The sequence below is a fragment of the Hyla sarda genome, chromosome 2 (genome assembly GCF_029499605.1).
Source record: "Hyla sarda isolate aHylSar1 chromosome 2, aHylSar1.hap1, whole genome shotgun sequence".
NCBI lineage: Eukaryota > Metazoa > Chordata > Amphibia > Anura > Hylidae > Hyla > Hyla sarda.
Window position 1 is genome coordinate 380,570,305 of NC_079190.1, and position 12,195 is coordinate 380,582,499.

A 12,195-nucleotide genomic window follows, 5' to 3' on the forward strand; every position below is an offset into this window, starting at 1 on the left:
AACAATATGACCTATAAATTCACACATCTTCCTCAGCAGGTACTCGAACCCGCGTCCTAGTGTCTCCACTGCCCGCCGCCTGGGGCTACAAGCCCCGCCCCTACTGCCCCTGTCTGACAGGAGCGGCCAATGACAGCAGCGTGTGTGAGGACACTAATATGTATGTGTGCTCGCTACTGCCCCCTTGTGCCTTCCCTTCACACCCGGCGCCGTGTGCCCCCATATGTGCGATATATAACCCTTCTAACTACACATAACATATACCTCATAATAACGTATATACAATAATGTGACTCTCTTGACTATATATATATACACACATACGACTCATAAAAATGCATATTATATATATATATATATATATATATATATATATATATATAAAGTGTATATATAATGTGACTCTCTTCACTATATATATACATCATATACCTCAAAATATATATACTGTGTGTATATATATATACATATATAATGTGACTCTCTTGCCTATATATATATATATATATATATATATATATATATATATATATATATGAAACACATATACCTCATAATAATGTGTGTGTATATATCGTGATTCTTGACTATACATATATATCTCATATACCTCATAATAACGTATATAAAATCCTCCTGACTACATATAATAGATATAATCCTCCATTATATTAAAGTGTATAGAATATATGTCATATGACCCTCCCGAGTCTCCAGCCGGTGATCAATAATCCCGGTCCATGACGTAATAGCCGCCGTGTGTACGGGGCTGGCCGGTTATACCGTCCCTTTTATCACGTGAGTGAACATTAGCCGTATAATAAGGAATAACCGGCAGCGTTCTGTGTGAGGAGGAGTCGCCGTGTCTTCGCTGTCCGGGGCTCCTCCGCCGCACGGTGCTCCGGTGTAATGGGCGGTGTGTGAGTGAGGAGACGCCGGGCAGGCCCCGCTCCGTGGCGGCAGAGCAGAGGGGGAGGGTGGGTGTGTGGAGTCCGCTCCGTGTTTTGCTCTTGCTCCCTCCTCCCTCCTTTCCTTTCCCCCTCCTCCGCCGCTTTGCTCCTGAACTCCAGCCCCCTCTCTATCAGCCTCTCACTCCGTCTCAATATGTCTCAAGATGGCGGCCAATGCGGGATCGATGTTTCAATATTGGAAGCGCTTTGATTTACAGCAGCTGCAGGTCAGCTCCGTTTTCTTCCTTCCTCTCCTCCGCCACCCTCTCCCGCTCCCTCCCCGCCTCCCGGCCGTCCGCTCCGCTCCCCCGTGCACCGTCCCCGAGCCGGACTACACCGCCGCCTTCCCGGCCGCTCTCATTGATAACGTTTTATCAGAAATTGATCCTCTTTGTTCAATTCATCGATCAGCCAAGATGGCGCCGGCTGTGTGGCGCCGCTCTCCTGCTCTTCCTGCTGCCTGTGCCGGGCACCGGGACGCCTCTGCCCGCTCTCCTGCCGCGCGGTTCTCTCGCTTCTTCTTCTTTCAGCTTCTTCCAAGTTTATTTTTTTTATTGGACTTTTTTTTTTTTTTTTTTTTCTCGCTTCTTCTTTTATTGAACTTGCCTCCTCCGCCGGTTGTTGTGCGGATGATGCTGGTGGCGCTGTGGTGCCAGGCTGCGCCCCCTCCTCTCTCCATACACGGCGCTCGGCTCTCCCTGCATGGACGAAACTTTACTTTATTTATTATTATTATTTTATATATAAAATGTATAGTAAATATCCCCCCCCCCCCTGCGCGGCTCCGGCTCTCCCTCTCTCCCCCTATACCGACTCCACATGGAACTTTCCAGCTGGACGTTTTATTTTGAATGTATCTTGTGTATTGTTTGTGCTTTTCCTATTATTGATACATTTTTATACATTTTAGGACGAGTCTGTTGGATATGAAGTTATTGGGAATTTTATGATATCTTTTTAATTTAAAAAAAAAAATCTAAATTCACTTAGAATTGATGTATTGATCCGGTTGTGAGGCTGTAATGATTTTATATGATTACTATTATTGTTTATTATTCTTTATTGATTTATTTTATTCAGGTGTTACTTTTTAAACACCTATTTTTGTTTTTTATATATATAAATATATATCTATATGTATGTATAATATGTCATGTCTGTAATCTTAATTTGCCCCATGTAGACAGATCTTGTGATAGAATTTTTAACTCTTCTGTTGCCATTTTCTGCCCCCTGACTTCCTTTTCTGTTCTGTTTATTTTTGTTTAGAGCAGAGTTTCCCAACCAGGGTACCCCGAGCTGTTGCAAAACTACAACTCCCAGCATGCCCGGACAGCCAACGGCTGTCCGGGCATGCTGGGAGTTGTAGTTTTGCAACAGCTCAAGTCGCCCTGGTTAGGAAACACTGGTTTAGACAGTTACCCCTCGGACCTTTTGCCATCTTATTGATTGATGTTTAGCTATTGATGATGATTATTTATATACATTTTTTATTTTTTATATTATATATTTTTTTAAATTTGTCATCTAACAGTCGTATCGTGTTCTGTCTTCTCTTGTGCCAGTGGTGACTTTGTCGCGCGTTATTCAGTCATGACGTCGATCCTGCTCTTAAGACCGATGTCATTTTGTTTTAACCCCAGTGCCTTTATTTTTTTGGGTTGGGGGGGCCCCATATTTCTGTCCGTTCTGACCGTATCGTGCTGTAAATAGGTGGTGACCTAGTTTAGAAAGTGTCCGGTTCTTGGTCTAGCCAGGGATTTAACCCTTAAGGCACCACTGAGTTGGCCCACGGTGTCATTTTTCTCCATGAGATCCTGTTGGCCTTCGAACACCCCCCCCCCTCCTTGTCTTTTCATGGTTTTCACGTTTCCGGCTGATTTGTTTTCATGAATTAACCCAAAGTATGCTGCCTCTAGAGATGTGCTTAACATAAGATTAATGCATGAGACTGTAGTTTTTTATTTTTAATTTATTTATTAGTTTTTTTTCTTCCTTTTGAGTGGAGCACATTTTGCATAGATTTGCATGTCATTATAATGCATCAAAAGTGCATCTGTAACACTTTCATGTGCCTGGAAGAGCTGACAAGACGTGTTGGTGAAGGTCTCGGTAAAGTTGTGTGTATTTGTAGGGTTCCCCCCCCCTCCACGCCAGTAGCTTGTTTAATGTGCCTGTCGGTAACCATAGAAAAGGCTCAGTCTCGGAGTAGAGATCTTTGCTATGGAGTCATGGTTAAGATCAATAGACATTCACGTGAACTTACAGGGGGCAGTAAAAATATTCTCGATTGCCTGTATAGATTTTCGTGCCTGTAAAGCCTTCCGTATTGAACAGCTACATACCAGCTTTTAGAAGCGAGGGCTTGGTCGCCCGTGCAGATATTGTCTGTACATGCAAGAAGGCATAACTTTAACTATCCGCTTAGTTGACTTATCTTTTTAAGGAATATCACATTAAGGTATGGAGCCTGCCGGCTGAAGTTGAAGTACATTTCCAAGGCTACGCCACTCTAAATAAATTTGCTTTCGCACCATGGCCTGGTAGATTCCTTCGTAACAAAGAGAACCAGACATAAATTATGCATTCTTTAAATTGCAGATTATGTCTGCCGTGAGGTGGGTGGGATACAGGCACGATATGTAACTCCGTGTAGACCTGGCAAAATGAAAATGCCTTAAAATAAAACTTAGTTGACCTCAATAACGTAGAGGTGTTCAGATTAAAGTGAGCGGTGTTCATAAACCGGAGATCTCGACGTCAATTTATTTTTTTGGGGGGAGGTTAAGTCGGATACCATTTTAAGGACGCCTCAAAAAGATTGTGCTTTGTGCACAGAACAAAGATCATTGTTTTCTCTTTTGTTAAAATGAAAGTCATTAATCATGGTCTGAATGTACAAGGTGGAAGGTCCTTGGATTCAGATGATCACGTTGGGCTGCACGGTTTGTGGAAAGAAGAAAAAAAAAAAGGCAATCTAACAGCACTCCAAGAAGGGATCAAAAGTTCACAACACTTGGCCATCAATTCATTACAGTTCAGCAAATTAAACCCAAATTACAAAGTCCTGAATATTCAAACACTTTTTTTTTCCCTATGAACAAAGATTAGCTAGGTTTCCCTTCTGTCAAGAATATTGTGATAGCGGTGGGTTTAGCGGTAGTAATTTCCTTTCTGTAAATATTGTCTGAATGGTTTTACAAGAAGAAAGGCTTTATCAAATGTGTTATGTTCACTCTATATAATAGATCCTCGGAGTACCTGGTGGAATACTTCACAATCAGATCCAGATGCTGATTTCCCAGATTGCTGGCTATTACGTTTCTGGAAATGTGTGAGGAGGTTTTTACTCATTGGTGCTGTGTTTGGAGTCAGTTAGTGTGTGTGTATGTGTAACATGGGCATTACTTTATTATCGTGCACGCATGTTGAGAAATACAAATTCTTTGCAGGTCAGTCTGTATTTTAAAGAGCGATTTAGGGGGAATTCATGGCAGGTTTGTGGCAAAAGGCTGAAAATTGTTTCCATACGTCTGAACGAGGTTGCTCCGACATGAAGCACGTGCATACCTGCAAGAGATGAATGGGGCTGTTGCAGACATCTCTGAAACAGGTCTGAGGCTGGGTCCACACTACGTTTTGTCCCATACGGGAGCGCATACGGCAGGAGGGAGCTAAAACCTCGCGCTCCCGCATGTGACCGTATGCGCTCCCGTATGCCATTCACTTCAATGAGCCGACCGGAGTGAAACGTTCGGTCCGGTCGGCTCATTTTTGCGCCGTATGCGCTTTTACAACCGGACCTAAAACCGTGGTTGACCACAGTTTTAGGTCCGGTTGTAAAAGCGCATACGGCGCAAAAATGAGCCGACCGAACGTTTCACTCCGGTCGGCTCATTGAAGTGAATGGCATACGGGAGCGCATACGGTCACATACGGGAGCGCGAGGTTTTAGCTCCCTCCTGCCGTATGCGCTCCCGTATGGGACAAAACGTAGTGTGGACCCAGCCTGACACATATGGATATACCTTCTGAAGTGTCTCAACTCAAGTGACTGATGGGGGTCACATCTAGTTCAGTGGTCCCTCAGCATACGATGGTAATCCGTTCCAAATGGACCATCGTTTGTTTAAACTATCGTATGTTGAGGGATCCGTGCAATGTAAAGTATAGGACAGTGGTCTACAACCTGCGGACCTCCAGATGTTGCAAAACTACAACACCAGCATGCGGGCATGCTGGGAGTTGTAGTTTTGCAACATCTGGAGGTCCCCAGGTTGAAGACCACTGGTATTGGAGGTTATATTCATGTGTCCCCGCCGCTCCGGACCGTCACCGCTGCCCTGGATGTCGCCCTTCATCACTATCGCTGCGTCCCCGGGGTGTCGCCGACGCTCCGGAAAGGCCTCTGCTTCCCCGGCATCCTCGCTCTCCATCGCTGCCATCACGTCGCTATGTACGCCGCTCCTATTGGATGACGGGACGGCGTGTGCAGAGACGTGATGACGACGATGGAGAGTGCCGATAATGCAGGGGATCTCGAAGAGAATGTGCCGGGGCCCCGAGGACAGGTAAGTGACCGTAAAGGGCTATCCGGTGGCAGCTGAAGCAGTCTGCGCTGCCGGATAGCTGTTTATGCGATGGCCCCGACATACAAAAGCATTGTATGTTGATGCTGCCTTCAACATGCAATGGCCTCTGAGAGGCCATCGTATGTTGAAATGATCGTATGTTGGGGCCATCGTAGGTCGGGGGGGGTCACTGTATTTGGTTTTGGTAGAGCTAATAATACAGACCAAAATATTATATGTCAACCTAGCTTCGTGTTAATTTGCAATGCGCATATTTGCGGCAGAATTTTTTTTCTGTGAATCTTCAGCAGAAAAATATGCAGCGGGAAAATCTGGAGATGAATGTAAACATTTAAAGCTGTCGGTGGCCCAGATTTATCATTCTGCCGGAAACAAAATCTCTTCCCCATAACAACCAATCACAGGTCAGCTTTCATATTATAGCAAGCTCTGGTAAAGTGAAAGCTGCAAAGTGATTGGTTGTGATAAGGAAAAAGAGTATTTGTTTCCAGGAAATTGATAAATCTGGGCCACTGTCTTACTTTTAAAATGGTAATGTGTTCTGCATCATCCATGCATTGCAAATTTTACCCTGAAGCTCGTTTCACACACACAGTATGGTGGTCAGTATGTATTGGAAATCCACAGTTGTGCATATTGCCATGGATCTACAGCATATCTGAAGCAAAATCTGCGTGTGGTTAAAATCTTGCAAATCTTACCCACTCTCCTGCTATTATAAATATTGCAGATTTTTCATGCATTGCTGATTTCCTATGCAGATTTTTAATCTGCGGTAACTTCACCTTTTGTAGCTGTACCCTAAGGCCCCATTCCTCATGGAAATTCTGTGTGAATTTCAAATTGCACTGCCGTTGATTTCAAGTGGCTTTGCGTTGCTCAGTTTGCACACTGGAATCTCTGCCGATTATTTGGATCCCAGCAGAAGATTTAACATGTTCAGTCTTCTTCCAGAATCTGCCAGGAAAGTCTCATTTGTCAGTGGGACAGCGCCTATGTCTGGCAAATTGCCATTGACATAAGCACCAATTCCGGATCACTTCTGCTCCATGCAGAAGATCGTGGCTCCAGTGAGGAAAATCCTATTTGAATTTTCTCAATGTGAACATACCTTGCAGAAGTTACCCACTGTGAGTTAGGCTAAGTTTCCAATTGCCACGGCAGTTTTTGAGCCAAAGTAAATGTATTCAAAAGTAAAGCCAAAGTAAATGTATCCAGAAATGTATTCAAAATGAATAGGACATATAAAGGAAGGACTTATACTTCTCCTCCCTTATGGATCCACTTCTGACTTTGGCTCAAAAACTGCAGTGGCAGTATTCCAAAAACTGTCAGAAAAAACCCAAGTGGAAACTTAGCCTTAGGCTACCATTCATTTTAATAAGTCTGCCAAAAGTCCGCAATAGTGCAAGATTTGCAGATTACTGGTGGACTCGTTGAAGTAAATGGTAGTATAACCTGCTGCTAGTTACGATTGTGTAAATGTACGCTTAACAAATCGCATCCATATGCTATAAAACAAAAAAATTCTGCCTCATTTTAAGTATTTTTGTTTTAAAGGGGTACTCCCCTTGAAAACTTTTTTTATTTTTATTTTTTAAATCAACTGAAAGTTAAACAGATTTGTAAATTTACTTCTATTTGAAAATCTTAATCCTTCCAGTATTTATCAGCTGTTATATGCTCCACAGGATGTTCTTTTCTTTTTGGATTTTTTTTTCTGTTTGACCACAGTGCTCTCTGCTGACACCTCTGTTCATCTTAGGAACTGTCCAGAGCAGGAGAGATTTCCTCCTACTCTGGACAGTTTCTAAAGTGGACAGAGGTGTCAGCAGAGAGCACTGTGGTCAGACAGAAAGGAAATAAATTCCGGTGGAGCATACAGCAGCTAAGTACTGGAAGAATTAAGATTTTTACATAGAAGTACTTTACAAATCTGTGTAACTTTCTGGCACCAGTTGATTTAAAAAAATATATTTTTTCAGTGCAATACCCCTTTAACTAAACTAGGAGGGCACCTACACAGATAACTGCCAATCTTTCCATTATATCTTTCTCCGGATCAGTTCCCCTCCTGGTTTAGGTAAAAATTAATTGTGACCAAAATAAGGACAGAAATACCGTGTGTAAACATAGCCTTAGATTGTAAAATCATGTAAATTGCTGTAATATATTGTCTCTGGACTTTCCCTATGTGGATTTTGCTGTGCTGTAAAGATTGTTTGTGGAAGTTTTCTAAAGCCAATCCAATCTGTGAACTTACTAAAAATGACTGCCCAAGCAAGAGACTGTAGACTCCATACAGGGTCGCCAAGGAGTTGGGGGTAATATGAAATCTTAAGCAGCTCAGTGTGTGATATCACAATCTGGAATAGTTAAAGGGGTCCTCTGCTGCTCAGCATTTGGAACAAACTGTTCCGAACGCTGGAGCCGGCAGCTCGTGGCATCATAGCCCCGCCTCCTTATGATGTCACGCCCCACCCCCTCAATGCAAGTCTATGGGAGGGGGCGTGACAGCGTCACACCCCCTCCCATAGACTTGCATTGAGGGGGTGGGGCTATGACATCACGAGCTGCCGGCTCCAGCGTTCTGAACAGTTCCAAACGCCGAGCAGCAGAGGACTCCTTTTCAGTAAGCATTATAATAATCCAAAACTATTGTTAAAAAATATTTTTAGTTTTTATTAATTTATAATATAAAAAACGTTGAAGACAGGTGCGTAGAGGAGGAGAGCCTCTATTATGATGGCTGATGACTTTGTACTTGTATGACATCCACCAGTCATGATGTGAACTACAGGCTATTATCACGTTCACAGGTAGTGAAGCCTCTCGAAGCTTCCTTTAAAGGGGTACTCCGATGAAAACCTTTAACTTTCTGCCACCAGTTGATTTAAAAAGAAAAAACATTGGTAAATTACTTCTATTAAAAAATCTTAATCCTTCCTGTACATATTAGCTGCTGAATACTACAGAGGAAATTCTTTTCTTTTTGGAATGCTCTCTGATGACATCACGAGCACAGTGCTCTCTGCTGACGTTATTATAATAACACTTTATTTATTGTTGTCCTTAGTGGGATTTGAACCCAAGTCCCCAGCACTGCAAGGCAGCAGTGCTAACCACTAAGCCACCATGCTGCCCTTAGCATACATCTGCTATGCATGGTTGCTAAAATGGACAGAGATGTCAGCAGAGAGCACTGTGCTCGTGATGTCATCAGTGTTCCAAAAAGAAAGGAATTTCCTCTGTAGTATTCAGCAGCTAATAAGTACTGGAAGGATTAAGATTTTTTTAATAGAAGTAATTTACAAATATGTTTAACTTTCTGCCACCAGTTGATTTAAAAGAAAAAATGTTTTCACCGGAGTACCCCTTTAAGGCCTACCTAGGAAAATTAAAACATTTGTTTTGTACTTGAGGTTGATTCTGTAATGTGAATGTTTGGAAAACAAATTTTCATTTTGCTCTAGGACAGTCACAAATGTCTGCAACAAATCTGCTATGTGCAAACAAGCAGTACTTACCGCTTTTATTTGTGGAAAGCGTTTCAAAATGTTTCCTTTTTTATTTTATTTTTATTTTTTTAAATGTGGCAGAAATATGTAGGCACATAGGACAGAGAAATTCAAAGCAAGTATGACATGGGGGGGAGATGTAATTCCAGTCACTTATGGAAAATGTTGCTGCATTTTTTTCTGTAGACACATGAAGTGAGCGCACGAAGCAGGTATTAGAACATTTGCTTTTGTAAGTAGGTCACCACAGATTTGTTTGGTTTGGCTCCTGAAATTGGGTATTGAACAATGGAATGATGAGCGAGCTGACAATAAAGTGTCTTTATGGTGTGTGGACTGCTATACCCATCCAGGACCGGTCTTTACTGAGGGCAGCCATAATGTTCCTCTCGGCCGCTCCCCTCCCCCGTAGGCCTCGGTCAATGACGATGGATTTGTGTACACAGTAACCCGTCTTTAGCTTACAGTGATCTTACACACCTAGGTGTTAGGCTGCCTGAAGTCATCAAAGTCCATTATCATAACCTGCTTGCAGACATAGGAGGCTCTGTATATTGGAGCCATTATCGAGCAGGTATTAAGTCTTTTGATCTAGAAGACAAGTGCTACTTACATCTGATAAATAAAATAAGTCATTATATTATTTATTAAGGTTTGATCTCCCAAACTTTATTCTAAAGGCTTGAGAGTCTTTCTAGTGTGACTGTGTCAGATGGTGCAGCCGGATAATGTTTACCTGGCTTGCCAAACATGCATATCAATGTCACTAGTTCCCTGAAGCACTTTCCAGTGTGTGTGATGCGGTGGGTGGGCGCTGCTCTGCTGAAAGACTTGGTTGTCAGTTTGTGAATGGAGCCAGAACAGAGCGGCTTTAATAGTATACTTGCATGTGTATGTATACGTATGAAGTACAACGCGTAGAAATGGAGTGTGGGGCAGGGGGAGGTAGGAGCTACAGGGAAGGCTGAAGTCTATTAACTCCTGCAGCCGTCCTCCACCGCTATGTGCTAATTTGGTGGCAATTAAATGAATCTATGATTTCTTAGACTTTATAGTGAATGTTTAAGATAACATTTTAGAAGGGATGGTAAAATTCAAGTATCCAGGATCTGAAGGCAAATTTTAGATATTTACCTACGTAGATAACATATCTAGAATTGTATTTGAGATCTTTATCTAGATTTCAGTATAAACTCCATAGCTGAGCATTGTTGATGCTATCGGTGCTCTATTTTGTGTTGGCAGCCCACGGTGGAGATAAATTAGTCACCCATAAGCCACAAACTCTAGTACCTGACAGCTGAGGAGAGCAGCATTCTCACACTCTTCTATACTGTCAGGGGTCTCAAACTCAAATTATCTGATTCACGCCCCCTCCCGTTGGCTTGCATTGCGGGGCGGAGCGTGACGTCACACGCTGCCCGCCCTGTAGTCGCCCGTAATCAGACCCGGAGCGAACAGGCTCCAGGGACTGATTACAAACGGGGTGCTGCGTGCATGATCACGGGGGTCCCCAGCGGCGGGACTCCCGCAATCAGGCATCTTATCCCCTATCCTTTGGATAGGGGATAAGATGTTTAAGCACCGGAGAACCCCTTTAACATTTAAAATGCATAAGACCAGACCCTTATTTTAGATGGTTATAAAGCAGCCACAGTTGTGGTTCCACTAAGCCCAACTAAAATGTCTGTCTGGTATATTTCACAATTTTCCTATGAAGCAATTGATGCATGTCTTTTGTTGGTGGTTAAAGAAGTCACTAGAAGTCACTGTTCTAGCAATTGCAAGGGTACATTCACGTGTGTATTCTGCAGCAGATTTTGTTGCGGATTTTGCTGCCCATTGAAGTCAATGGGTAGGAAAATGATCAGCAGAAAATCTGCAGCAAAATACACCCTTGTGAACTTACCCTCATGCCTCGCTTACATTAGCTTGCGGGTTTCCCGCTGCGTGATTGAAAGGGGCGGGCTCTCCGAAGCGGAAAATCCCCATTGAAGTCTGTGGTGAATTTTCCGCAACTGAAGTTCCGCAGCACAAAATCTGCTGCTGAAAGCCGCCCCCTTTCAAACACGCAGCAGGAAACCCACAAATAAATCCGCTCGTATGAACGAGCCTTAACAGTTCTATTGTATACGGGGCAATCCTGACTTTAAAGGGGTACTCCACTGGTAAACATTATTTTTTTTTAAATCAACTGGTGCCAGAAAGTTAAACAGATTTGTAAATTACTTCTGTTTAAAAATCTTAATCCTTCCAGTACTTATCAGCTGCTGTATGCTCCACAGGAAGTTATTTTCTTTTTGAATTTCCTTTGTCTGACCACAGTGCTCTTTGCTGACACCTCTGTCCACAGTACAAGCAAATCCCCATAGCAAACCTATCCTGCTCTGGACAGTTCCTAAAATGGACAGGTGTGTCAGCAGAGAGCACTGTGGTCAGGCAGAAAGGTAATTCAAAAAGAAAACAAAATCCTGTGGCGAACATAGCACCTGAAAAGTACTGGAAGGAGTATGATTTTTATATATAGAAGTCATTTACAAATTTGTTTAACTTTCTGGCACCAGTTGATTTAAAAAAAAAAAAAAAAAAATTTCACCGGAGAACTCCTTTAACATATTTTATTCTTTTTGAATATTTGTAGGGAGGCAGGCAAAAAAGTGAATCTGAAGTATGATGTTAGGACAGCGTTTCCCAACCAGGGTGCCTCCAGCTTTGGCCAAACTTCAACTCCCAGCATGCCCGGACAGCCAGTGGCTGTCCGGGCATGCTGGGAGTTGTAGTTTGGCCACAGCTGGAGGCACCCTGGTTGGGAAACGCTGTGTTAGGGTACGTTCCCACATGGCGTATTTTGCTGCGTATTTGCTGCGTATTTGGTGCTGCGTATTTTCCTACCCATTGACTTCAACAGAGAAAATAAAATATGCAGCAGCAAATATGCCGTGTGGGAATGTACCCTTAGGAGAGCTGCGGAGTGTTCAGAAAGTGGTCAGGTAGAGCAGAGATAAAGGAAAGCAATGTGCTACATACTGGGGGAAGTCTATGGGAACAGCAGTCCTGCTATAGCATGAAATTGCATTTGTCATTCTAGTCGCTGACAGCCTAGCATCCGGTTTGGATGATAAGACACCCACAATC

The 12,195-nt window shown here is 43.0% G+C and overlaps 1 protein-coding gene across 3 annotated transcripts in view; it reads left to right on the forward strand.

The window, feature by feature from the left end:
- The first annotated feature begins 622 nt into the window (after nt 1–622).
- Nucleotides 623–12,195, forward strand: part of CUX1 (cut like homeobox 1) — a 421,420-nt gene continuing 409,847 nt past the window's right edge. For 2 of the 3 annotated variants that reach the window (XM_056558499.1, XM_056558500.1), the window contains exon 1: nt 623–1,177. In XM_056558499.1, the coding sequence (XP_056414474.1) occupies nt 1,115–1,177 (63 nt within the window). In that variant the 5' untranslated portion in view covers nt 623–1,114. The remainder of the gene's footprint in view (nt 1,178–12,195) is intronic. The other variant, XM_056558501.1, reaches the window with a different exon arrangement.